The sequence below is a fragment of the Melampsora larici-populina genome (assembly GCF_000204055.1).
Source record: "Melampsora larici-populina 98AG31 unplaced genomic scaffold MELLAscaffold_70, whole genome shotgun sequence".
Classification (NCBI taxonomy): domain Eukaryota; kingdom Fungi; phylum Basidiomycota; class Pucciniomycetes; order Pucciniales; family Melampsoraceae; genus Melampsora; species Melampsora laricis-populina.
The window spans coordinates 321,429-347,437 of NW_006768834.1; the positions used below are offsets into that span (position 1 = coordinate 321,429).

Consider the following 26,009-nt stretch of genomic DNA (forward strand, 5'->3'; position numbering starts at 1 on the left):
ATGGCTTGTACCTGGATTATCAGGCAAGCGCTCCCTTGGACTCGAGTCAAGGATCCAATCCTCCGTGCCATGGTTGGCTACCTTCGCCGTGAGGCCAAGCTGTATGGCCGTAAATGGGTGGCCACGGAAGCGAAGAATATCAATTCATCTTTGAAAACTAACGTCTACAAAGAACTCAAGGTAAGAGTCTTTTTCTATGGATTCATTGTGTTATCTATTTAGACAATCGAAACTGATCTTCATCTTCCTTCCAGCAACTGACCTCACGTTTTAACTTAGTCCACGATGGCTGGACTAGTAAGGGAAACCGGCATGGTTTCATTGGAGCTTCGGTAACGTATGTGGATTCGAAGTGGACCTATCACGTCCGGCACTTGACACTCAAGGTTGTAGCTTGGCACCATCATGGGCCTTGGCTAGCGGAACCAATTGTTAACTTATTGGTAAAGCATGATATCTTCCAAAAGATAAGTTATAGATAAATTGTTTTCATTTTCAATCTATCTGACAAATTATACTGACACTGAGTATGCTTTTAATATGTCTCACATTCTCTGCCAAACCACAGATTCGGGATCAAACAACAAGACGATGGCATCTGAAATGCATCGTCAGTTTTCATTGAAGCCAGTTAAAGAAGGTATAAAATGTGCGTGGGACCCAAGTTCCATGCATATTTTTTGTTTCTGTCATAAGCTCGCTTTGATCGTGAACGCCGGTCTAGCCGAACTCGGGATCAAGGCTCCACCTCCGGCCAAAGTCAAATCAGCAGCCAGAGGACGGTTTCCAAGCAATATAGGCACCATCGAGGAAGAAGATGAAGACACCACTGACGAGTTACAACCTGCACATGATGTTGACGATCTTGAGGACACCATACCACCCAGCGCAACTTTAACTGGCGAGGTTCCTCCAGAACTCAATGACAAGAACGAGTGGGACGCTGCTGACGCCGAAGATGAAGTCACCCCCGGTGTTGATTTGGAAGACGAAATTGCACCCACTCATCGCCGAGAAGCAAACCATGTGGACTTTGTATTGCGCAAGGTATGGTATATTACAACACTTATCTATAGGTATATGATGTTTTCACTGAACTCGACTGGTTTCTCTTCTACCTACATTCAGGCTGACTTTATTGTACAACGTATTACTCGGTCATCTGCTTGGCGTAAGGAGTTTGAGTGAGTAAGTGAGAAAAAGCAATTCACTGGCTCACTCATTGCTGGATACGGGATTCGGTGGAATATTAAGTACGAGAGCCGACACAAAGCTTGGTTGGCAAGATCTGTAAGATAACATGTTTCCTCATTCATAGTACCGAAACTAACACACGTTATTAAACCTTCGTTTACCCAGGTAATTGATCAAATTTGCAAAGAGGACATAGACCGGGTTCTTGCTGTTGGCCGACAACCTTGAAAGAACGGCAAACCATACGGCTACTTCCATCAACTCAAAGTCACGGCGGCTGAGTGGGATCAGGTGCGACGTATCAATATCGAACTCGAGGTAAGAATCTATCTTAGAATATATCTTTTACATTTTTCGATTATGTATTTCACTGACAAATATGGCCACCAGATATTCCTTTCAACCACCAAGAGGATGGAAGGTGATGGACCTACCGGGTGTATGGTCATTCCGGAATACGTCGAACTTCGACATCATTTACAAGGGAAGATTGATAAGTTGCCTAATTCTGATGCCGTCTATCCCATGCTAGCCAAGATGCTCCAGAAAACTCAAGAGTATCTCAATGAAGCTCTTGGCTGCGAAACTCTAGTAATGGCGACTGTACTTCACCCGCTGTTCTGTCTCAAGTTTTTCCATAAATGGTTTGATGGAAAGACTGGCGCTATTCCCATGAAGGCAGAAGCAACTCTACAACGCTTATATTCCAAATATGATCTGGCTTTCCCTCAACCTTCAAGTTCCAACAAAGAAACCAATGGGAACCCTGCCTCCTCCAGTTCTAATCCATCCCAAAAGCCTGCTAGAATGTTTCACAATGACTCTTCAGAAGAAGAAGACCCATCCGATTCAGTTGACAACTCTATGGAAAACTATTTACTCATGTCGGACAAGATGCGTCAAAGAGATTACAATTTAGCTGATCCGAAGGCAGCTCTTGAGTGGTGGTCTGTACGTCTTTTTTTCTTTGCCTTCATTATTCATCATGAAAGCTGATTTCTTTTATTTTAGAAACATGAAAGAGTTTATCAAGTTCTATCCATCATGGCACGAGATTACTTGGCCACAACCGGTTCCTCATGCGCCGCCAAAAGAATCTTTTCGTGCGCTGCTGACGTTTGTGCCAGCGAACGTGGAAGCCTGCTTGCACGCACCATCGAGGCCCTGGTGTCAAGTCGTTTATGGTTAAGAGAAGGTGTAATGCTGGGTTCCGACTTCAACAATCTCACCGCTATCTTCAAGGCGTTTGGGGTGGTAGTCAACTTTCATTTATTTGATTGGATTACAAGGTCCTTGCAAAATGATTATTACAATGTCAAATGTTATCTTGATTGTCAACGTGAAATATATATACAAATTTGTCTTTTTCTTGTTTTTTTTGGCCGTGTTGCTCCTGACGCGTTGTGCGGCGTCGCGGTCCTGTTTCGCCTGCTGCGTTGCGCTGCGTCGCGGCTAGTGACGCGGCGCGACACCTTGGGTATATTTTATGTTGTGGTATTCCACGCAACGCAGTAAAAGTCGCGGTCTTTGGCTGCGTGTTGCGGAGCAACGCAACAAAAAAAAGGCGGGCTGCGACGTGTTGCGTTGCTGGCCCAGGGTTGCAACAAGCAATATTGGAATGGCTGTAGATTCAAAGTTGATCTTTTTGCAGGTGAATTCCTGGGAATTCTCTGGAACTTTTTTTTGGAGTTCTGTACGGTTCATTTTCTCCGCAAAAACAACATTTTGAAAGCAGGTTTTCAAGAAAGGTAGCACGGACCTAGTCGTTTTGAGTACCGTAACTTAGGGCTGTGACCCGACCCTGCGTGTGACGGGCCGCCCCGGGGCCTAACCCGGCCTTGGGGAGACCCGTGCACCTTTCAAAAAAGGGCAAGGCCGAGCAGGGCAGGCCCCGGATTTTCGGTCTCGAGGCTAGACGTGGCCAGGCTCAAATGTAGGGCAAAAAAAACCTTGGAAAGGCGCCAATGTAGGGTGAAAATCATGTGAAAAGCTCGATGTAGGAGGAAAAGTCACTCGGAAAGGGATTTGAGTAATTCAAATTCATTTAATTACTCAAAGATTCACGAGTAAAGACCAACAAAATGGTCGGAAAGGCTCAGGAGTCAGATGTATGAGCAACAAACGCTCGGAAAGGGGATGTAGTTGTATTTCAAAAGCATGTAAATGTTTTTGTAAAAGCTTGAAGAGAAATGAGGATGACCGACATAGAAACAAGAAATAAATCTTGAAAAACAATCTTAACAGTTGTGTATACAAGATGTTATATAATCTAAGAGCCGACTTAGAAATGAAAACAAACTCGAAAAACAATCTAACAAGTATACTGTGGTAACACCTTGTTCCAGCTCTTGAGACAAACCTGAGCTTCAAGGTTGGAGGGGGTAAAAGACACTGGGTGATCACTCATAACTCGGAGGGCATTAGAAAACAAGGACTCAGTAGGGGCACTTGTGGCAGGAACAGCAAGCATCGCCTTCGCCATGCATGCCAAGTTTGGCCAGTGTCGTCCTGCGGTTTCCCAGTAAATGAGAGGTTTGCAAATCTCATCTTCTTGAGGTGCAGTTAGATACTCCTTCACCTTGTGTTCAATCGGCACCATTCTACGACGCTTGATGAAATGTTGTGGTCGGTTGGTGAGAAGGGTTTCTTGAGGTTCGACGATCTCAATGTCTGGGTCAGGGGCTAATCTGAAACGAGTGGCTTGTTCGGTAAAGTACGCGACAAGATCCTCTTCTCCCCAGCCAAGCGACTCCGTGGTTTGGGCTTTGATAGCAGTGAGCTTGAGACAAGGGTCGAGTATGGCTGAACAAATGTAGACAGCCTTTTGTTGAGCAGCCTCCTGGTATTGAATGATCTTCTTGATCATCGGCATAATTGCAGCTTTGAGTTCCTTGCAGTTGGAATCGGTCCAGGCCTATAAAAATCAAAATCGAACAACATTGAATCAGTAACAAATCAAGGTTGTGAAGTTGTGAGAAAAAGGAATAAAAAAAAACTTACACGTTCCAGGCGTTCAACAAGCCATTGATAATCCGGCATAACAAGAGAGAAAGTGGGGTAAAGGTGGCCTTCCATCGTTTTGGTGACTGTAGCGAGAGGAGCCAAGAATCGAACCAGGTTTTCGATCAAGATCCATTCTTCATGGGCGAGTTTGAAGGATTCAAGAGCTGGGGTACAATTAAACTGGTACTCTAAAACGACTCTGAGCTCCACAAATCGGGCGAGAGATGTGTGTGTCGAAGACCAACGAGTCGAGACCTCGTGTACTAGCCCAACCTTGCGTTCCAAAGTTGCACAGCTTGCAATTGCGTTGTCCAAGGAAGTTTTGAGCTGGCTAGAGTGTTTGATTTTTCGATGAAAAGCTCGAATTCAAGTGAGGACACTGCTTAGCTCAGCATTGGATGTAGGCTCGATGAATAAGGGGACTGAAGGCTGATTTGGAATGGTGGGATCCAGAGCATTGATTGGTGGAAGGGTGTTCTTGGTATCAAATACTGCCATACCTGCCTTAGCAACTAGATTGATGACGTGCGCTACACAACCATGAAGACTTTGGGAGGAGTCAAAGTGGGGGATGATTGTCAAAAGGCTTTGTCCCATAGTTGTGTTGTTGGAGGCGTTGTCCGCAGTGATACAGTAAAGGCAATCAGTAATATTAAAAGAATCCAGAATGGCTTTGAGATGGGCAGCGAGGTTGGATCCGGTGTGAGGTCCTTCAATCGGCTTCAAAGCTAAAGTGATCCCCTTGAGTTCGAAATTGTCGGAGATCCAGTGAGCAGTCACTCCAAGGATGGCAAGGTTGGTGGGCAAGGTCCATCCATCGCAAGTAATGGAGATGTGAGAGACGGAAGAGAGGGTGTTGATGATCCGCGCTTTCATTGATCGAAACTGATCCAAGATACCATCCGAGATGGCAGTACGTTTAGACAACAAGGTGAAAGCCTGGGGATTGAGCATGTTGATGATTTCCCGGAACTCCTTTGCATCAACAAAGGAAACTGGGATCTCTCGGTTGACAACCATCCGGATGAGAGCATCCTTGAGGTTGGCTCTGCTGAGAGCTCTGACCTAAAAAGCGATACAGAAAAAGAAAGAAAGTAGAAACAATAAGAAAAAACAAAACAATAAGAAAAAGAGAAATACGAAAAAGAGAAACGTGGATGGAGATTAATGAAAGTGAAAGTAAAACTAAATAGAACTTACTCTGACAGGTTCACCATCAATATAGAAGGCTGCAACAGTTGGTTGATCGGTTTGAATTGGAGGACCTATACAATGAGCACGCCAAAGGTGTTGAATCATAGATTTGGTACTGGTGTGCTTGTCAATAGCCATCGGTTTGTTGCAAACGTTGACAGCCTCGAGATCCTGTTCCATGGGATTAACGGCGTTGATCAAACCCTCTTGGGCATGACATATATTCTTCATCACACCGTTGACCTCCTCCTGGACAAAGTAGGTCCACACCCAAGAACTACAAGTTACAGTAGTAGCGTCTGAAGCAGCCGTAGCAGTGGAGATGGAAGAGATAGAGTCGGACGGAGCAATACTAGAGGTGGGAATGGCCATTGTGCGACGAAGCAAGCTGGTGGATCTGGTGATTGGGGCGGAGGGCATGTATAAACGATGATCAACAAGGTTGTGATTATGTGATCATCGTGGGAGATTTTTGGCCTCAAAAGTGTCGGCTCTCGGGCCGGGTCGAGTGCCCGGGGCGCCACAGGGCCATTTGTGACTCTCATGGAGTTAGGTTTAAATGCCCCGGGGCCGGTACTGTGAGCTCTGCAGAAGCTGCCGGGCAGAGTCGGCCGGGCGGGGTCGGGTCCGGGTCACAGCCCTACCGTAACTACAAGAATGAGCCAGGTTGACGGGGGAGAGGTATGTGAAGTGAGAACACGCAGGTTCAAGATTGAAAGCTTTCGAAGTTGAGGCTTAGCCGTATACATAAAAGGGATCACCTGGGGAAATCAGGTGTCGTATAAGTACTACGGCACAAGCCTGATAAGCTTCGAAAGAGCTTCTAAAATGAAAACACACCTGGGGAAATCAGGTGTCGTATAAGTACTACGGCACAAGCCTGATAAGCTTCGAAAGAGCTTCTAAAATGAAAACACACCTGTGCGTAAAAGCAACAGGATAAAGTAGAACAGTATCGAGTCGGAAGATGTAAGTAAAAGAATAAAGCAAGTTTCTTTCCGATCATTAACAACTAACCTGGGGAAATCAGGTGTCGTATAAGTACTACGGCACAAGCCTGATAAGCTTCGAAAGAGCTTCTAAAATGAAAACACACCTAATCACGCACAATAGGTTAGTGTAGGAAAAAGAAGAAAAAGAGAAAGACTTGAGACAAACCTGTGCGTAAAAGCAACAGGATAAAGTAGAACAGTATCGAGTCGGAAGATGTAAGTAAAAGAATAAAGCACTAGAATAGAGATAAAAATAGATGAGACTCTTTAACGTAGATAAGTTGATGAAGAAGAGAAAAATACTTACAGTTTCTTTCCGATGAGGAAAGAAACTGGAAGGTACAATAAAGATCTATATATAAGAAAGACATGATAATCTTATCCACGGTCATACATATAAGTCACGCAGGCCACACTCGGCCTATTCCCAAAAGAAAGAAAAACACCCAAATTACACACAGACCAATCTACCAACTTGAACTCATAACTTATCAATCAGGAAATAGAAATCAACTTGATCTTCTTTAACGACTGAAGTTCTTGACCCGTCAAGTAAATTTCATCTTGAATAGAACATTCCAGCCTACGCACCAGCACCCACAATTTCTCGAACACACACACACACCGTGGTAGGAATAAGAATACCACGACAAGGTACGGTGGCTGTGGAGCGCCAAATGAGTCAAAACCCCAAAAAGCAAAAAATGTACATGAAACACCCTCAGAAAGCCCCGTTGAGCCTATCCCAACCCAGAATCCGCTGCCTCGGACAACACTTTACCCGTTGTCACCCCCAGGTGTCCTCTTTGACAGTGCGATTCTTATGCAGCAAACTTGATCAATGTGAATCATCCCTTTCTTCATATCAGCTATAGGAGATCAACCTAACTTCATATGTTAGGTGGAGCATGCGAAGAGATTCTTTTTGAATGACCGCTCTAGAAAAGCCGTGTTGTGTTGATTGATCAATAAACCCTTCATCATATCGAACAAATTATGTATCCCAATCATCAGATAATATGGTAAAGTGTGTTACTATGTGTTTGGATAATCATCATTGTCTCAACAAGACCCCCATGATGCTTTCATGAAAGGTGATCTTCATAGGTTTTGGGGGGGAAGTACACAATTTGTGAATGGTCATTTCTGGGTTACATTTTCTTTGCTTGCTCGGCAATACTTGAAAAATGAGGACTCAAAAAGTATAGATGAGTTGCCAACAAACGGAATAGAAAGCTGAATAATCGCACAAAATTAAGTCGAATGAGGGGATCTCTGTTCCCAGGCCAGCGGACCTCAGCGGACTCAGGATCGGGACAGGCTCAGCGGGGCTTTCTGCCGAGGTTTCATGTAGAATTTGCGCTTTTGGGGGTTTTGACTCAATTGGCGCTCCACAGCCACCGTAGAGAGGCGTGCTGGCATCCCCTGATTGAGGCATGCCCATACAGATGTGTCGACTTCAAAATCTGTATGTACATATGTATGTGTATTTACCACAAGTTGAACCTAGTTGAAATGTGACCGTCGCACTCACAATTTGGACGAAAGATTATTTCAACTTTTATCATCGCCGAGTGAGATTATGATACATCGAATCGTCTGATCTCATGAATGACCTTTATTCACAACATTGAAAGTTAACATCAAAGATCATAAGAACACCACCATGACCTCTCTCAGAGCTCAACTCGCAAACCTTGCTCAATCAAACCCTGATGCGTCAAAACTCGATTCTGTTGCACGTCGTGATTCATATATCTACTCGCCAACTCAGGCTGGGAAGTTGTCTTTGGATCAGCTTCACCAAATCGGACTAGATGGACTTCAACAATTAATCAACTCTGATCATGAATTTCAACAATTTCGGCATCCTCTATTTGGAGAAGCAGCCAAGCGCACCGATCGAACCCTACTTGAACCTGAGCCTGCTGCTCAACTAAAGCAAACCATCGAAAAATTTCTGTACTTGCTAGCACCTCACATTCTCACCAAACCAAGTGCCTATGCTATCGAGTGGCTTGTGCGACGGTTCAGGTGAATACATCCCTCTGAGTCAACCTTTTCAATTCACAATACAATTGAAACTGAATAAAAATCCGTGATCGATTTTCTTTAGGATCCACGAGCTGGACGTACCCACGCTGTTGTCCATCTTCATGCCGTATTATACCACGCCTCAATTTATGGCTATCTTGAACATCCTACGACTAGAACCGCATCCGCATTTGTCATTTTTGAAACCAGTCAAAAAATCGCGATCTGAATTGCCTCAGAAGCATTTGATTGATTCCCTCATCGGCTTCCCGGAATCACTTCGCTACGTTGCTCAGATTCTGCCTTCTTTTCTGCATATGAACAGAAACCGAATCCATCAACCGCTTCTGGGGTTCCATTTGGCTACATTTCTTGGCATCTTCGAGACTTTGGCTACAAAATCTGCCTTACGCGAACCATTTCCACAGCCCGTCCTCGCGGCAATCCTGCCTCCTATCTTGGAAGGCCTGAAGACTCCGATACTGGACGTCAAGATAACGACTTACATTCTTTTGACAAAGTTGGCACTTTCTTCAGCACTCGAAAGCAGCATGCTTACCCATCTCACACAGTCACTCATTGAGAATTTCACAGAATATCCCACCGACCAAAGCAATATAAGCAAAAGTCCAGGCTGGACAGAACATGACGAAGCTTTAGTAAAAACGCTCATCATCTGGTTTCAGTGTGATTCAAGCGGCTCTAGTCCGCATCTATCTACCAGCTCGTGTCACACTCTGGCGGCGATTCCAGGTTCAGCGAAATTACTCATGCATCTATGCGAAACGGTCGAGATGTCGGCTTTCTGGTCCGCGTTCATCCAGGGCCTGGCGCAAGGTGCACTCAAGAAAGATCTGGATTCGACTGAGCTCTTGTATCAGTTTTCACAGATGTTTATTACATCCACACCCTTGCTTGAAACCACTATCCGCATCATGCTTTCAACCTCGGCCGCTCTAGAAACTCCTGCTCCGTGTCTCCTGCGACCGCTCACTATCATCTCACAGAGACACCCCGACTCATTGGAAAAAGTAGCTCACCATCTCATCGCCAACGGTGATGTTAATACTCGTCAGGCTGTCGAAAATTTGCTGAGATTGGTTTCAGGCGGCATCGAACTCATTTCACCCGCAAACCAAGGGGATTTACTTGAACTTAGCAGCTCGAGCGCTATACTCAGACACAGCGCACTTCGACGTATCCTGGAACAACATAGCTCCGAGTCTCCGAAGAAATCGACCCAGTCTGATATTGTAAACCCCGCCATCAAGCTTGCCCTCAGAGACCCCGATCCGACCGTGACCGAAGTTTTGTTTGCCTATCCGCGTGTGATCAACAACGTCGTGACTGAAAAAGAGCTACTGTCTATCGCTTGCAGCATATTCACATCTCCACACCTCTCTCGAGCGACTTGCATGTCGTGGTTGTCCTTTTTAAGTGGCCCATTTCTGGACCTCCACCCCAGTATGGCTTCTCAAGTTGCTGAAGACCTTGTACTGGACCGACTGTTTTGGACGAAAAGTCACGCAAAAGCTACTACGGTGATTTGGTCATCGGGATTGCCACAGCGTCACCAAACCTGGCTGGGCACCATTTTAGAAGGTATTCATCAAGGTGCAGCTACCTCCGAGGATCCTGTCGATCGTATCGCAGCGAACGAGGCAATGTTGAATATCATTGCTACCGGTGCTATCAAGATGGGCGATTCGACATTGCTCAAGCTATTACAAAGGCTCAAAGTGAAGTACCAATCCAAATCCTCTCTGGCAAGACTAGTCCCTTTGATGGTCCTCAGACAGACAATACCTAGTCTTTCACAAGGAATGTTATGTCAACTTGTCAATGCCATTGTGGACCACCAGCTATGTACTTCCGATGGGGATAGCTTTACTCGATGGATCGATTCTTCAGTGGACCCTTTGGCTAACAACACTGATTCCATCAAGGAAAATTTCTACTCGAAGTCGAGTTCGGAGAAGTTGTTTTCTCGTATTTCTGCAGATACCTTGTTAAAAGCTCTGTCACAAATCCACCGCCCCCAAGATTTAGCATATTGTTGGTTCGAAACCAACGGTCAACCCTCCAATTCGACCTCAAGTACGACCGGACCAAATCTCGCCTCGGATATCTTGAAGTTACATTACAAGCTCTACAGTGTCGGTCATTCAGGTGGTACAAACGCTAAACGAGGTTCTCTTGGGCGGACACTGATAGTAACTTTACTGCGACACTTGCTCGGCGATGAAAGCTTGATCTTTTTAGCAAGAATTTGGACTTCCTCGTCGTACTCCATAGCTCTTCGCATTATGGCACTTCAAGACGCCGCCGCAGAGATCAAAGCCTTATCCCCTCAGAACACCGAGTCAGGCAGCCGGCCATGTAAAGACTTTCAACTTCTGATTCCCAGTATCTTGATCGCCTTGACAGACCCCGTCAGATCTGTCCGATCTGCGGCTCTCGAACTGATCACCAGTATCAGCGAAAGTCTTGTCAATGGCCACGAGCAGTCAACGGCGACTGAAACCGACATCTATGCTTACGACTGCTTCTATGGTCCTCGTGCCAGCACGGGTCTTCAGTACCTCTCCATCGTCGACTCGAATCACATCATCAAGGCGATCCTTGAGCACAAAGACGAGATCATGGTCAATGGCCTTATTGTTCTGCGACAGCTTCTAGGCCAGCTTACCACTCCCCGCGCCTCTAAATCCTCGTCTGACAAAACCGCCAAACCATCTGGTGGGGACACAGGAAAGAAGAGTATGGACGATGCCATCAAGCGAAAAGTGCTGTGCTTCTTCATGAAGGTAGTCAACTGCTGGGAAGATTTGGAAGGCCGGATCAAGATTTTGAGATGTTTGACAGAGATGACAGACCCTTCCCGAATGCATCTTGTTTCCCCCCTTCTCCAGCAACTGTCTAAGGGGACTGGCGTCCAACCTCTAGCCACTGATCCAAGCAGCTCTTCCGCTTTGAAAGAGTACGCTTCTCTTCTGCTACAAACTTATGTCGCACCCGGCAAATCGTTCAGAGCCGGCAAAGACTTGCCTTCGTACGAAGTTTTTGTTGCTGTATTAGAGTGCTCGCCTGACATTTGTACGCCATATGATACACCTTCGTCTCTGTTGAAAATCCACGACTGATAACCGCTTTGTTGATTTCGTTTTGCATAGCGATGGCGCGTACCCTCCCTGCAGCTGCGGTAGAGCGCCTGGAGAGCAGCCTATTTTTAGATCTGTCTCCTGCTCATAAGGAGGACATTCTTCGCCGGATTCTGATCCTCGCTTCTTCTGAGAGGGTACGTCATAATTGATTGCTCTCGTTCATTTCAAAATGACTTATGACATCTTTCGGGCTTATTAGGACAACCGGGCGCTATTCGTCGCATGTCTCCGCCATCTACCAATTGACTCGGTCACATTTATCAGATTGCTGACTTCGCTCGTTGCGCAAATAGCAACCAAGCGACCCGTCAGCCACAAGAAAGCCAAGACTGCATCTGGGTACGTTCAGGAGTATTTCATCAAACTCCTCAGAAAAACAGCTGATATCGATGTCGAGAAACCTCTTTAGAGCCACCCTTACGATCACTGCAACATCAGATATATCGACCCTATCAATCTTATTAGAGATGGTCTCAATGGACAAGCTTACTCAAAGCTTCGAGCTGTTTGCCGTCCTACTTGAAACGCTACGTGTACTGTTAGTGATTCATGGCAGCAAAAATGGTGATATTGGTTTTCCTGCACAACTGGTCATAGCAGGGATGGCTTCTGTCATTGCTAAGCTAGATGTGAGTGTATCATACAGGACTCGTCACGAATTTCGAAGTTGCTGACCTGTGCGCTGTTGAATTTCAGCCGGACCAATTTAAACCTCATGAGATCCAGCTGACCCCGATTGTGGACTATATGCGCAGTCAGTAAACTTCTTTTCACTCGTGGGAGGCGCATCACATACTCACCTGATCTAACGTCGGGTTCTGTAGTCTCACTGGATCCTCATGTATCTCAACAGACTATCTTGTTGATGGCCGAGTTAGCGCGCCTGTGTCCTGACCAAACCTGCCAGAGTATGATGCCGATCTTCACCTTTGTGGGAACTCATGTGATACAAAGAGACGATGCCTTCAGCGCGCGTGTCGTAGATAAGGTAAGATCGCATGCGTGAGACATTATCTAGGCGCCGTTTCGCTGACATCTTGTTGTACCCTAGGCCATTCAAGCATTGATCCCGCCAATCATCCAAAACGTTCGCTCCAAGGGTACCACGCGAGTCCAATTGATCATTCGTTAGTTCATCTTCATCTTTGCATAATTGTAGAAAAATGAAAACTAACCAGTCAAACGGTCGACATAGATTTGCGCGATCTTCTCATGATGTTCGTCGGGGCACGAAACCATATTCCCAAGCATCGAAGAACTCGCTTGTTTGTCCGCTTGATAGAAGTCCTCGGGCCATACCACTTTCTTGGAGCAGTGATGATGCTCTTGGTCGACGCTGGCAGGGATGAAGTGGGAGGCTCCTCTGCTTCTGATCTGGCCTTATCGGTATGGGAATCGTTTCCAGGAGAGATATGCGTGGCGGTAAGCTCTTCACTTCTCTTTCTTGCCAAATCATATGTGTCAAATTTGCTTATCTCCGATTCGTAGGCGCTTGCACACTTCGGGGCTGAGATTGAAACTTTGCTTAATCAAAGCAGCACTGGCGAAGTCAGCATCCTACCATGTCATACGTCAGTATCCTTTAATTAGGCTATCTTTCCCTCACACGAACCATGGCTGACTCTTCCGAAGCATTTCAGTGATCCTGATGCGATGGTCGAAGACGTTCCATCCGAGGCTCATATCGAGGTCAACATCAGTCGTGCGAAGATGTTGATGCGCTTCATTGATGAAGCTTTGAGTTCAAAATCGATCGAATCCAAATTGAACTCCGCTCGATCTACACACAACATAGACGCCGATCAAGTTTTGGCTTTTTTCATGATCCAGCTTCTGGAAATTAGTCAACCGTACTCTAAATTGACTAGTGATGAACAGGCTCAGGAGGGTCGCGCTATAGCACGTAAGGTTGCTAAACTTGTTGCCTTGCCATTCTTTGCACGAGTTCTCTTGCCCAAGTTGCAAAATGACAATGACAGAGTATGTCATTTCTGTATCTGTTGCATTGCCACTTCTGCCTGAACTCACGCAGTCCTCGTATATTCTTTCGATCAGCTGGTTTCGTGTGCGCTGGACCTTCTTCGAACACGTTTGCCTCTAATCAAGCCTTCTGTCAGATCAGAAGTTGAAGAATGTGTGAAATCGGCTATCGCTACATGTGGAAAGCGGATCAGCATCGGCATCACTGGCCCGTCCGACTCTGAGCCCCATCTTCAGCTTTCTTACGCCGTGGAGATATTGGGAGATATCGCGCTCAACTCTACTAACTCAGAGCAATCGTGTCTCAGTCACCTCTATTCCCCTCTAGTCTCGATGGTCAAATCATGCCCACATACTAGTCTAGCTGGCACAATCCTCACCGTTCTTTCTCACCTTGTGTAAGTCTCTCTCTCACCACTTTCCCTCCTCTTGAAACGACTGACTTGGACATCCGTTACCCTCATTTGTTCCAGGAAAAAACTGGGGCCAAGACTGCTGCCACACGTACAAATGACCATTACCACTTGCGCCAGTCTCACAAAAGACGTCTTGACCACTCAGCATGAAAACATCCGCTATGACGTCGCTCACAAGGCATTTGCACTTATGGACATCACACTTCAAAACTCGTCTTCCTTCATCTTACCCTATTTAGTTACAGTCGTGAACGTCCTAGTTGATCTCGAAATCAATCAAGCGTTATCAAGATCTACGCTCACAACAGTCACATCCTCCCGAGCCTCTCTATTGAGGACCTTGACGAAATCTGTACCTCTAGAGGAGCTGGACAAGACCTTGATCAAGATGTGGCCTTCGATGGATCTGTGCTGCGAGGTAAGCTTATTTCTCAATACGACGACAAATGTAGACTCACCCTTCGGCTTTGCCTGTTTGACACCTGCAGACTGTGCTGGTGTTGCTTGACCTTCTTTTGCGTGCGATCAAACATACCAAAGTTCCAAGTGCGATCAAGGAGAGCAAGAACATTTTCAATTTTTTGTTGATGGTCTTTGATTTACGTAGAACGCACCGCAAGCTTTTTTCGGATGCGGATTTATCAGAGATCGAGACCACTGCGTCTTCTGTATTCATGACGCTAGTCTTGAAGCTCAACGATGCGACCTTGAAGCCTCTCTTAATGCGACTGATTGACTGGGCAGCTATGAATGATCCGGATGATAACACTGATTCCGGAATACAATCGGCCGGAATCACAAAAAGTATCCCAATGTATCGAGTATTTGCAACTTTTCTCGATCGATTACAAGTCAGTAGTGCTACTTCATTCCTCAAACTCCAGATCCTTGGTTTGCTCACCCCGCTTGTCACGTTTTCTATCATAGGCATTGGGAGTTCCTTACTATAGTCACCTCTTGGATCACACCATCACACTTTTGAACGGATTTGCTGAAAAGAAATTCATTTGTGAAGAGCTTTGGTTTCAATTAGCTCGCACTCTAGAGAATGCATTACAACATGATCAAGACGGTAAGCCATATTTCGACTACGAGACTCAATGGTAAATTGGTAAACTCATTTCATTCTTGGCTTGCAATGTTTCCGTAGGCTTTTGGACTATGACTCGATTGTCAAAGGTCACAAGGCCCATGATTAAACAACTGCGATTAGCTGGAAAGATTGACAACGAGTTATTCGTACCACAGCTCAAGCGATTGATATGCAAGCTTTCACAAAAGGTAGTTGACCATGATACCCTCCTGAAAGTCTTCAGTAGTGGTATCCTCGAAGAACTTAGGTCGACTGAAGAAGTGAAAGTGAAATTGGCTGGGTTGAGTACATTAGAAGAGATTTGGGTTGAGATTGGAAGTTCTTTGATCGGGTTTGTGCCCGAGATGGTCGGTGGATACTTGGTGGAAGCTATGGAAGATGGAGAAGGTGGTATTGATGTGGCAGCAAAGAGGGTAGTGAAATTGATTGAAGAAGAATTAGGAGAGGGAATCGAAGGATACCTTGCTTAGATTAACTTACACTTTATAGAACTCTAGCAGCCTGACGATTTTTACTAGACTAGTGCCAAAAATAAACACGCGTTCACTATGAACTGTGCTTTTTAAATTTCGATTGCACTAAACAATTGGTACCATGTTGAAAGAGCTTGATGGCTTGTTATTTGGCATGAAGTGTCCCAAGTGTCTAAATTGAGTTTTCACATGGTGCTTATAACAGGATGCGTAGTATATCTTGTGTAGCCTTTAGTCATTGGCTATTCAATGTGTGCGTGCATTTGAATAGACAATGATTTCCCAATGTCCTTTCAGGATTGCAGTGAGTAAAGCTATGAATGAGTAAGGCCAAAGAGCAGCTGGATGAAGGTCAGTAGAACGCGATACATCCGGCTAGATTCAAGTTCCTAAAGTGATCCTTCAGCTGAACTGTGTGCGCGCGACCTCATCAGTTCTTCGACTCCTTGTGTTGAGAAAAGAATCTCCCATGACATGATATAAAGATTTTTTAGGGCTTCTTCTGCTTCATGAGCTTCATTTAAAGATTTCGCTCAACTTTAATTTCACTCTTGGTATAGTCGGAATATGCAGTGTGATTTTTCTCCACACTCGAAGGTCACTTGTAGATACTTTTCTCAATACATAGATTGATCAGTCGTAAGACTGAAAATCTTATCAAGTGTTCTTCATGAGGGTACCGCACAATTCCCCCAAGCAGATGGGTGTTGATGAAGATGGAACTGATTCCAAGTCTACAGCATCAATGATTAGTCTTTCTGATATGAGGGTGGTCATCAAGTTTTAATTTTTTTGCAGTGCTACTTGGCTTTAATTGCATACAACGCTGGCTAAGAAAAGACTACGAACATACTCAGATCGGGTGCATATGACTTATGATTCGGTTCATGTGGAGCTGCTAAGAGCACTCTCAGCAGCTTACATGACATTCACATTTTCCAACTCAAAAATATCTCCCCAAGCCCTGATTCCGATCCTGGACTCCTGAACACGAATTTCAAGAGACTTGAAAGATAAAACCTTTGACTTTGAAGAAATACCAAAGTATGAAGCTACAACCAAATGATACAAAGCTTTAGTAGCTGGCAGAGAAGATTGTGCAGATGTCTTGTCGTTGTGCATGAAGATAGGAGGTGAGATTCGGTGTGCTTATGTGAGACTAATGAAGCTTCGGAGGGCTGAAAGGGAAGCCATGAAAGAAGGACGAAGAAATGTGAAAAGGATATGATTATATAAAGCTGGTTAAGTTAACGCAGTCTAACATCCTTCAACCGTTTGGGTTTGAAGAGGCATGTGATATAAAATTTGATGATCGATTTCAGTGTGCTATTTCACTTGTTATTTGCATCTGCTCAGAATCGTAAGCTGCAAGCCGATGAAAGAGAGATACGATGGCGATATGGAAGATTAAATGGTCTGAGAGGCTTATTGATCATAAGCAAGGTCTGGAGTAAGAGTGCAATGGAAGAACTGAAATTCTCTTACTGGCTTGAACTCGGGTAATTCTCCAGATCAACTGCTGAGCTGATCTGGATAGCCGATTTCACTCTTTGCCTCATCAGGAACTTAAAGACAACTCTTCTAATTATGTATTTCATTGATAAGTTTAACAAAACTATATCATTAGTCAGTTCTTTTAGTTTCTTCAACCAGTTGACATCTTTTCACCCTTCTAGTATAACTGTTCTCGTCAGTCATCCCACTGTTCGGTCGGTTAAGAATTTCAGACGAGTCCAATTGGGTCAAGAATTTCTTTTGATCACTTTGAAGTGTACCACATATTGCGCTTGATCTCTTCCTCTCCTTGCGCTCACTCCATCGTATCATCTGAAGACTTGAACTGGTTCAGTTTTATTCGCGTCTTGTTTGATCACCGGTTTACTCACATTGACATCATTGACGTCATTACAGTCTCTATTCCTAATCTTCGAGATCATATATATATCCTTCGCTTGCTTGCCTCTCGCAGTATGGTCCTCAGCGCGAAATCGCAAAGTAAACTAAGTCACAATATCACCAAATTACTACAAACCTTTAGTCGTTTGATCAGTTCACCACCACCAAAGTATTCCCCTAGAATGGTTTCATCACCCTCCCCATCGGCTTCCCAAGATCGATCAGCCTCTCGCAGTACCACGCCTTCATCGCCGCCAGGCTATCCTTTACAATCTTATGAAATTCGTAGACATGATGCCAATTCCGCTATACTCCTTGATCCTTCTCCAACAGCCAATGAAGCTCGGTTTGCAGTGAGAATCCATAGCGATTCAATATATCTTTATCGACCAGCAAAAGAGACGGCCTTGTTTGGGGAACCTGTCATGGAAGCTTGTATCAAAGGATTGATCCATAAAAGGGAAGCTAAGTTGGACGACTGGCGCGAAAAGAAGGCGAGTCAAAAAGGAAAATACCGGTTACGCCATAGACACGGTATGCAGTAAGTCAAAATCTCTTAATCCATCAACCTTTGAACCTACACGATTACTCATCCTCATGAATCATAAACAGCATTTACACCAATGGAGAGGACGATTCTAAGGCTTGGAGAGAGGACACATCAGGATGGTGAGGGCCCAATCAGAATCCGCCCCAACGAAAATAATACCACTCACGAACAACCTTGCTTTCTTTTATAGCCTTCACTTGACCAAAAACAATTCACCGACGCGCGACACGTTGGCTTGTCTCAACATACCTCAAGTCATCCCATCAGGAGTGAGTATCTTGCAATGGATTTTTCCATACCCTTTTCTACCATCATGATGCACATGACACCCACTCATCACCCGTTATGATCACATTGTTTCAAACAGCTCGACAAGCTGCACAATTTGAATGGAAGCATTGATTTCTTAGACGAGAGTGTCACCCATGGTGTCGAAGAAGAATTGGCTATACTGAGTGCGTCCTGAAGTTCTTTCAGTGTTCATCAACATTTACTGACGCGTCCTCATCGTCACTGCAGCCTGCATCACAACTCATGTCATCAATCGCAGGGCATCCAAAAACTAAATACACACCTTTTTTCTTTCCATTTTACATCAAATGGCATTGTACATATAAATAGATAGCGATCCATAGTATTTGTAAAAACGTAGACTTTCTTCATCATGTCTCACACTTTGTCAATCTTCTTCCTTATCGTACATGTGTTGTTTGTATCTTTGTGATTGAATTAAAATATCAGTCCTGCGGTAGGATTTTTCCTTCCATTCAGTCTCAAAGTACCATCATGTGCAGGTTGAGAAACAAGCTCTCGATTGTTTCAAATTGATCAAGAACATGAAATGCAATCTGATGATGGTTTGACACTGTTCCAAAATCAAGACACATTCAAAGTCTTAGGCAAACTTGCTTCACGTTTCATCGAGCCATGTGACTTCAATGCTTTCCTATCCACGAACAATATGTGCAAACAGCAGATTCAAAGCAGGTGAATGTCAAATACTCCGAGTGCCGGAAACAGCTTGATGCTCTTTACTTCATTTTAAAGAATTTGACGCTCAAAAAAGTGGTCTTTTGAAAGATGTATAAGAGCAACACCAGTTTGACCAGTGGAGTACGAGAGCTCTTGTTGCAATCGGCACTGGCGGGACGAATGGCTAAACGATGATGAATCAGCTTCTTTTGCGACCAAAACAGATTCACAACACGATGACGTATGCCAGCTGCCCCACTTACACGATCGGTTTCTACGTAAGTACATACCAAGAGTCGATCCAAGCATATGTATAAAGCTCACCGTTGCGGGATCGATCAGCGTATACACTGGGCACACGAAGATGTTGGACCTCCCGTGGCTTTCCTGATGTCCTATGATGTCATGTCCCATCGTTTACTTCGTTGGACTCGGTTTCATCCGATACTGAGATGATCAGTAGCCGTCGACTTCCCGCACACCATACTGTTACGGCGCAACAAATATCACCATAACGTATGTACAATAAACCCGAGTCTGCTCTCGACAAATGGGTACAATTAAAACCTTGAGCCATCCTCAGACTCACCCGGGGATTTTGCACAACGATGTCAAGGTCACAAATAATATTGTGAGCCACTCCTGATTGTCGAGGTTTTCGATCTGAATGGTGTGACCCTTGAGTGCAATAAAAGACCAAGGTTGACAAACATCATGAATTGAAGACGGAAATCCCAGAGCACACTGCCCCAAAATCTCCTTCACGTTATAGCTATCAGGTCATAGTCTACTTTCAATTGCCTCACTTAGAACTCCTCAGACTGTGAGCGACTTTTTCTTGGGAATCATCCAACAATCATTCATAGATATCATGGCAACTTCCGGCTTCAAACTTCCTTACTTGTTTTTTGGCATGATCCTAATCAACGTCGCCATCGTCAGCGCCGTCGATGTCGATCCCACGTCGCACTACGTTCTTCTCACCAGCTCTACACCGACAAAGGCTGGTCTAACGGAACCCGCTAACACCACCAACACAACAGGATCTACTGGGTGCTTTGCTTATTTCAATACCAAGCAAGGTTGCGCTAGTTCAAATGGACGCAATAACTGTCCCCCTAAAGTAACCACAGGGCCGGTAAAACAAGTAGGTTGGATTGCCTCTGTCGATTAGATTGGCGATCAAGGGCTTACATGAGAAATCTGTCATTCAGTTCACACTGAGTATGGTATCTCCCAGTACCACTCCTCTAACAAGTCTCAAACCGAAATCTGCAATTGAATTTTCAACCTCAACCTCAAGCAACGTAACGGCAAAATCACAATCCCCTGTCAAATCGTATGAATCCAATGAGGTCAAAGAGAGCTTTTTAACAAGAGTGAGTTGTTGCACGGAGATAGACTGAATCTTCTGTAAAATTGATTCGCGGGTTTTGTGAGGTTGACTTTAAATCAACTTTTTCTCTGGAACTAGCGTAAAATTTCACTTGGTACAGTTGAGCTTGAAGCCTCGCCGAACAAATCAAATCTCGGAGATTTTACTGTAGTTGCAAACTCTTCGGATGGGTCATCACTTGATTCAAACATTGAGATGTCCAGTGATAAATCACCCAACGATTTCAACCTACCTCTCAGCTCGGGGATAGGCTCGCATTCTGTAGCAAGAGCAGATTCCTCATCTACACCCCCTCTAGCCAACCTGTCTAGCAATGCCAAGACAAATGGCATGAATGCCTCCCTCAGTCAAGGCGACGGACTTTCGGCTTCATCATCGCTAGATTCAAAGACCTCACTGAACAATTCCAACGTACCTCTCACTTCGGTGTCGGGATCAAAGCCTGTAGCTGGAGTGGATTCCTTGCCTACACCCCCTCAGACCAATCTGACAAGCAACGCCACCACTGGCTCCGGTATCCCGCCCAGCGACGCACCGATTTCGAAGCCCCCGACAGGAGGTGTTTCAGACGCCTCTTCCTCGCGGGACGGAGTCAGTCATCTATTCTTTTCAAATTTCACCTTGCACCTTGAGTAAGAACACCGGAATAGGTCGCTGATGGAAGTCGTTCTTCGAATCCAAAGATCTGCAAGCCATATGATAGTGAGACAGAAATTGGACTCTGTCTATGGTCTGGTGTAGATCAGACTGGAAAGGATCGTAAACAGAGCGGATGGATCAGCGCGTGAGCTATTTTTTCAAAAATTGAAGAACTTCTGTCAAGAAACCTTCATTGATGGTTTTGGAACGCCCACAGCTCTGCTGTGGAAAACTGTGGAAAGGAAATGTGAGTTGAGATTCTGGCTGTGATTTGATTCACTTTCCAGTCTAAATGAAATCTGTTGTCTCTGATCATAAATTTGATCATCGCAGTATCTTCACGCGAACTGGCTCCACCACACAACCCATCGTTGGAAAGTTGCTCGATGGATGCCAGTTAGAAGCTACTACACCCAGTGCTGGGTGCTCTCAAGTCTGGCTCACGAAAAAGGTCAGTGATACTCCAAGGTTGCTCAGAATAAAGCTGAGATTGTGATCGATCTACTGTAGGCTTTCATGGCACTCAATCCATCTGCAGAAGAGATTGCAAGCGAAACCTTGAATGGGACGCTTACATGGGATTTGTGAGTTACTCAAAGATCTATACAATCTTCCATTGTGCATCATTGATCTGGTGATTCTCCTATAAATCTTGCAGTAATTCTCAAACCAATCCATCTAATATGGCAGTTTAAATTTGATATGCTGTTCAAAGAGTAGATTTGACAATTGGCCTGTTTTATGATGAGGTATTGTATATAAAATCTAAGTTATATTTTTTTCACTCATTGCTTCAGTTTGGAGATACAGATTTGGATACAGGCCGATGCTGTCATACTGAAGATGTAAAGTACACAGACGCTGGAAATGATTGTGGTACATATAACTTAAATCTGCCTGGTTGCAGTGTCTTGTTTTTGGCTCTACACACTCAAGAACCACGATAAAAATTATCTGCCATTTTTTTCTGAAAAACTTGAGCAAATTGACAGGGACAAGGTTTGTGAAACCTGCTCTATTGGTTTGCTTGGACGGAGTTCTAGAATTTACCAGGCGATACCTGAGGATGACAATAATTATTAGGATAAGGGTGGGGGCTCCGAAAGAAAAAGAGTCGTCAAGTAGCCTAAATATACAGCTTCGAAATCATCATCCAAGGTCTGTGGAGACTGGTATTCAAGCCGGTTTGCTCTGCATCGCCTTTGGTCAGCCTTCCAAGGTCTACAGACAAGTTGACTAATCTGCATCTGAGACCAGCGAAAACTTAGGTAGCAATACCTAGCAATACAGACGGTGACCGATTGATACCTCACTGGAGCACATCGTCTATGAATGTGATTTAGTTTTCTCTCCGGAAACTTGCACAACAAATTCTTAATTATAAAAAGTTTTACAAATGATGTACACTTGAAGGATTGACAGAATCAAGCCTCAAAAATGAAACAAGATGAGATCGTATCAGAAATGGTTGAGCTTCCCTACAGCTATACTTTACCAATGTAGACGGTGAGTTGGGCACTGATGTAAAGAACAATAGTCGAAGTCCATAGACTCAGTCAGCAACTTGATAGTGAATACAGATAAAATGTGGTCATTTACCTCGTAACCACCAGGGTTGTGATGTAGATCTGTGTATAACAACAGGAGTACAGGTTACAAGAGGTTATGAAAGTCATCGGAGTTCCAAAAGTCAGAAATGCATCATACGCGTAGTAAACAAACGTCATCCATCAGGAACCCGATATCAACTTACACATCTGGTGATAATCTTCCGCATTCCACCATTTTTCAAACTTTTCGATCTTGGTCACTATCGTCTTACCCTTCGGAGTATAATGTTTAGATTGGATATCTGCAGTGACTTGTTCTGCTACTTTCTTTTGCGTTTCATCGAGATAAAAGATGGCGGACCGATACTGCGTGCCACGATCGGGTCCTTGATGATTGAGATGAGAAGCATCGTGGGTGCGGTAAAACTGATGGCGGTATGAACGGAAAAGGGATCACCGTTTTCAGTCATCGCCAAAAGGAAACGGGGGAAAAGATCTCAAGTTGACTAACAAATTCAACCAAGGTTGCATATGTGAGTTTTTGTGGATCGAACTCTAATTTGACACCTTCAGCGTGCCCGGTGGAGCCTACCAATGAGAAGACATAGTTCAGACTTGGAGGATATTCCTACAAGGAATAAAATATCAGATGCATACCTTTACAGACCTGAGTATAAGATGGTTGCTGTGTCTGGCCACCAGTGTAACCCACTTTCGCATCTATCAAACCCTTTCCATCATAGTGCTGTCGGAAGATATGTTCCGTACCCCAGAAACAACCCGAGGCGAAGATAGCAGTCTGAGGTAGTAGCGATAGTGATGAGCGTGTGCCTCGATCGCGGTGGCCTCGATCAGCAGATGCGTGGGATCAAAAAAAAAGCTAGCGAGAAACATTACACAGACCTCTGTCTGGCCTGATGACATCGAGGGACAATTGGGGGCAGATTCCGACGAAAGGGATGATGATGATGCAGAGTTGATGATTGAGAAAGTAGCAATGAGCCTGTTAAAAACTAAATTTGATCTCAATGGGATTCTAAATCGCGAATGAAGGAATGAGGTCATTTGAAGTGCAGTGAAGAGGGTAACGGGTTGCAACTTGCTGGGTTTCTGCTGATCATCCTCAATTGGAGTAAAGCTTGGTCCGGAGGCTTCGGGGCCAGACTGGGCTGATCAAGCGGGAGATTGGCCGCGGAATGAAGGCCCTGGTGATCAAACTTCATGGTGATAACACATAGTGTCTTGGACCTAATGAGTTCATAGCCCACATTTTGATCTACTGCTTTCTCAATGATTCAGGTTGGTTCAAATTGCAAAGCTACCAAGAACAAGAAGTAAGAGGCCCTTCAGGCTCAGCTACAACAGTCCCACTCCCAGTATATTCCAGCAATAAAATGATAGTCCTGGTATGCTCAATCATTGGTGGGGAGTTGTTGGTGGAAGTGACTCTTGTGTGGTGAAATGTCCAATATTTCACTTTGATGGTGCGATTCTCTCAGTCAGCCTGAAATCTCTTTGTCTTGTCTACTTGGTTAAACTCATCACACTTATCAACTCAGAATCACAATGCAGAGGCCTTTAACAGCTTGAGTTTTTTGGAAAGTCACTGACTTTTTTGAAAATCTGCTGGGTTTTTTTAACAGTCACTGGGTTTTCAAAAAAAGTCATGAGAAATGGAGCATCAGAAGACTAGTGCAACCCATTTCCTGTGTGGTGGCAGGGCAGATTTTGATTTGTAAAGTCCCTCATGCAGTTGACACATCATATCTCATTGGGCCAAAAGCATTCAATCAACCAATCCCAACAGAGAAGGCAAGATATTGAGTAATTGGTGATATCCTCCTTTTACAGAAGTGGCACACACCAATTTCAGCTTTGGGTTTATCATTCATATGAGAAAGACACAAAATCTGTGTCTTTTATAGATAGATGATTGAATTCAGTGTGAGGTGAAAACATGTGTGTTTGATATATCATCCGATGTGGTGTGGGGTAGATGTTCATAAAGGTCAGACACAGAAGACACAGACCTCTGACCCAGGAGGGGAGGGCATTACATCCTTGCACAAAGAGGAGAACAAAGCACCCAAAATGATGATCCACAAATTTCACAGAGACCCATTTGATAAGTTCCTTCAATAGCATTCTGAAGATGTGCAAGTATATAATGTTTGGTGCAATGAGGTTATATGACAAGCTGTGATGACAGAAAACAAATGAGAGAAAGTGTTCAAATGAAAATACTAAGATTGTTGACGCAAGATTGGTCTTGACAGTGTGTAACTTTCATTTTGATTTTGTACACCATCATATGTTCTGGAATGTGCAAAAGTTGATTGGTGGCTACGGGCTCCTATGTGGAATAGCACAATCTTGGGACATGTGGCCGGCCCATGTACACATCCCCACGCCTAGGATTTGTAATCATCGGGTTCGCGACAGGCCCCGGCCCCGCCGCTGCAGAACTTGAATGATTACGTAAACCACTTGGAGGGGACTGTACAGGAAACAGTTTGCACAAAGGGGTCATTGTTCACTGGAAACTTGTGTTTGATATCTCAGTAGAGAGATTAAATAGCCTGATGCCAAATCTTCAATCCATATAAATCAATCAATTGATATCAGCACTAGCCATCATCCACTACCACCTCACCACCTCACCACCTCACCTCATGATTGGCCATGTACTCTGATACATCCAATATCTTCACTCAGTCAAGCTTTGGAGGCAACATCAATGAATGAACTGGAGATCTTCTCCTCCCAATTACTTTTAATTCACCACTAGTTCTGACAGATTTACATGAGGATGAGATGCAATATTAAGTGCACCACAAGTTCTCCATTTTTCTAACATTATAACACTGTAAACATCATTCAATCTCCCCAAGTGGGGAGGGGAAAATGATTAAGAATGTAGTTTGTAATAAAATGATCCACTACCCACACTTAAGCCATAAAACACACACTACACATGTGCAGCAGGCTTAGTTAATAGTTGTGCAACACACAAACACAGCACAGCTCTCTGCCGCACCCCTTCCACAATTATTGCACGGCAAACCTGTAAGGTTCAGGAAACCTTCACTAAAGGGTCCGGAAACTTTGTCCGGCACGACTTCTCACAAGAGCGCAGATGGACTTGGAACTTCGGTTTAATATTACGAACTAGCTCCAGATGGTCCAAAACGAGGCTCTCTGAGGAGTAAGCGATCACAACAATCCAAGAAACACAAAAGAACCCAAATGGGGTACATAATAAAGAGAAACTCACCTAGCTCCAGATGGTCCAAAACGAGGCTCTCTGAGGAGTAAGGAACCATCCGAAGCCGGGCGTGAGAGAGAAAGGTAAGTTCTAACTATCTAAACCCATAGCTACTGTCTACACGTGTACTCCTTACACCCTCCCTTCCTAAAAAAAATGTCACCTTAATGATTTAACCCACTAGTATATGAATAAAAT

At 44.5% G+C, this 26,009-nt stretch overlaps 5 protein-coding genes across 5 annotated transcripts; 4 read left to right on the plus strand and 1 right to left on the minus strand.

Moving 5' to 3' along the window:
* Positions 1-8,049: 8,049 nt before the first annotated feature.
* On the plus strand, positions 8,050-8,421 carry MELLADRAFT_68622 (uncharacterized protein; the record flags this gene model as incomplete). The annotated part of the gene is made up of 1 exon (XM_007417241.1): positions 8,050-8,421. One exon carries the CDS (start codon positions 8,050-8,052, stop codon positions 8,419-8,421), a length of 372 nt encoding a protein of 123 aa, XP_007417303.1.
* A 118-nt stretch (positions 8,422-8,539) lies between these two features.
* MELLADRAFT_68623 (uncharacterized protein) lies at positions 8,540-15,540 on the plus strand (the record flags this gene model as incomplete). Its single annotated transcript, XM_007417242.1, has 14 exons — positions 8,540-11,513; positions 11,591-11,715; positions 11,781-11,920; positions 11,991-12,210; positions 12,278-12,335; positions 12,406-12,569; positions 12,633-12,708; positions 12,777-13,003; positions 13,214-13,561; positions 13,637-13,959; positions 14,035-14,395; positions 14,466-14,828; positions 14,905-15,049; positions 15,128-15,540. The coding sequence occupies 14 exons, from the start codon at positions 8,540-8,542 to the stop codon at positions 15,538-15,540; spliced, it is 5,937 nt and encodes a 1,978-aa protein (XP_007417304.1).
* A 1,973-nt stretch (positions 15,541-17,513) lies between these two features.
* MELLADRAFT_112748 (uncharacterized protein) lies at positions 17,514-18,555 on the plus strand (the record flags this gene model as incomplete). The annotated part of the gene is made up of 5 exons (XM_007417272.1): positions 17,514-17,980; positions 18,052-18,108; positions 18,180-18,258; positions 18,357-18,444; positions 18,509-18,555. 5 exons carry the CDS (start codon positions 17,514-17,516, stop codon positions 18,553-18,555), a joined length of 738 nt encoding a protein of 245 aa, XP_007417334.1.
* Positions 18,556-19,511: 956 nt separating this feature from the next.
* Positions 19,512-21,691, plus strand: MELLADRAFT_94651 (uncharacterized protein; the record flags this gene model as incomplete). Its single annotated transcript, XM_007417259.1, has 11 exons — positions 19,512-19,592; positions 19,657-19,784; positions 19,904-20,112; positions 20,161-20,185; positions 20,265-20,340; positions 20,436-20,948; positions 21,008-21,141; positions 21,214-21,243; positions 21,330-21,447; positions 21,507-21,580; positions 21,655-21,691. The coding sequence occupies 11 exons, from the start codon at positions 19,512-19,514 to the stop codon at positions 21,689-21,691; spliced, it is 1,425 nt and encodes a 474-aa protein (XP_007417321.1).
* Positions 21,692-22,386: 695 nt separating this feature from the next.
* MELLADRAFT_94652 (uncharacterized protein) lies at positions 22,387-23,470 on the minus strand (the record flags this gene model as incomplete). The annotated part of the gene is made up of 7 exons (XM_007417260.1): positions 22,387-22,402; positions 22,492-22,514; positions 22,596-22,624; positions 22,750-22,972; positions 23,058-23,134; positions 23,204-23,345; positions 23,450-23,470. The coding sequence occupies 7 exons, from the start codon at positions 23,468-23,470 to the stop codon at positions 22,387-22,389; spliced, it is 531 nt and encodes a 176-aa protein (XP_007417322.1).
* Between the last annotated feature and the right edge of the window lie 2,539 nt (positions 23,471-26,009).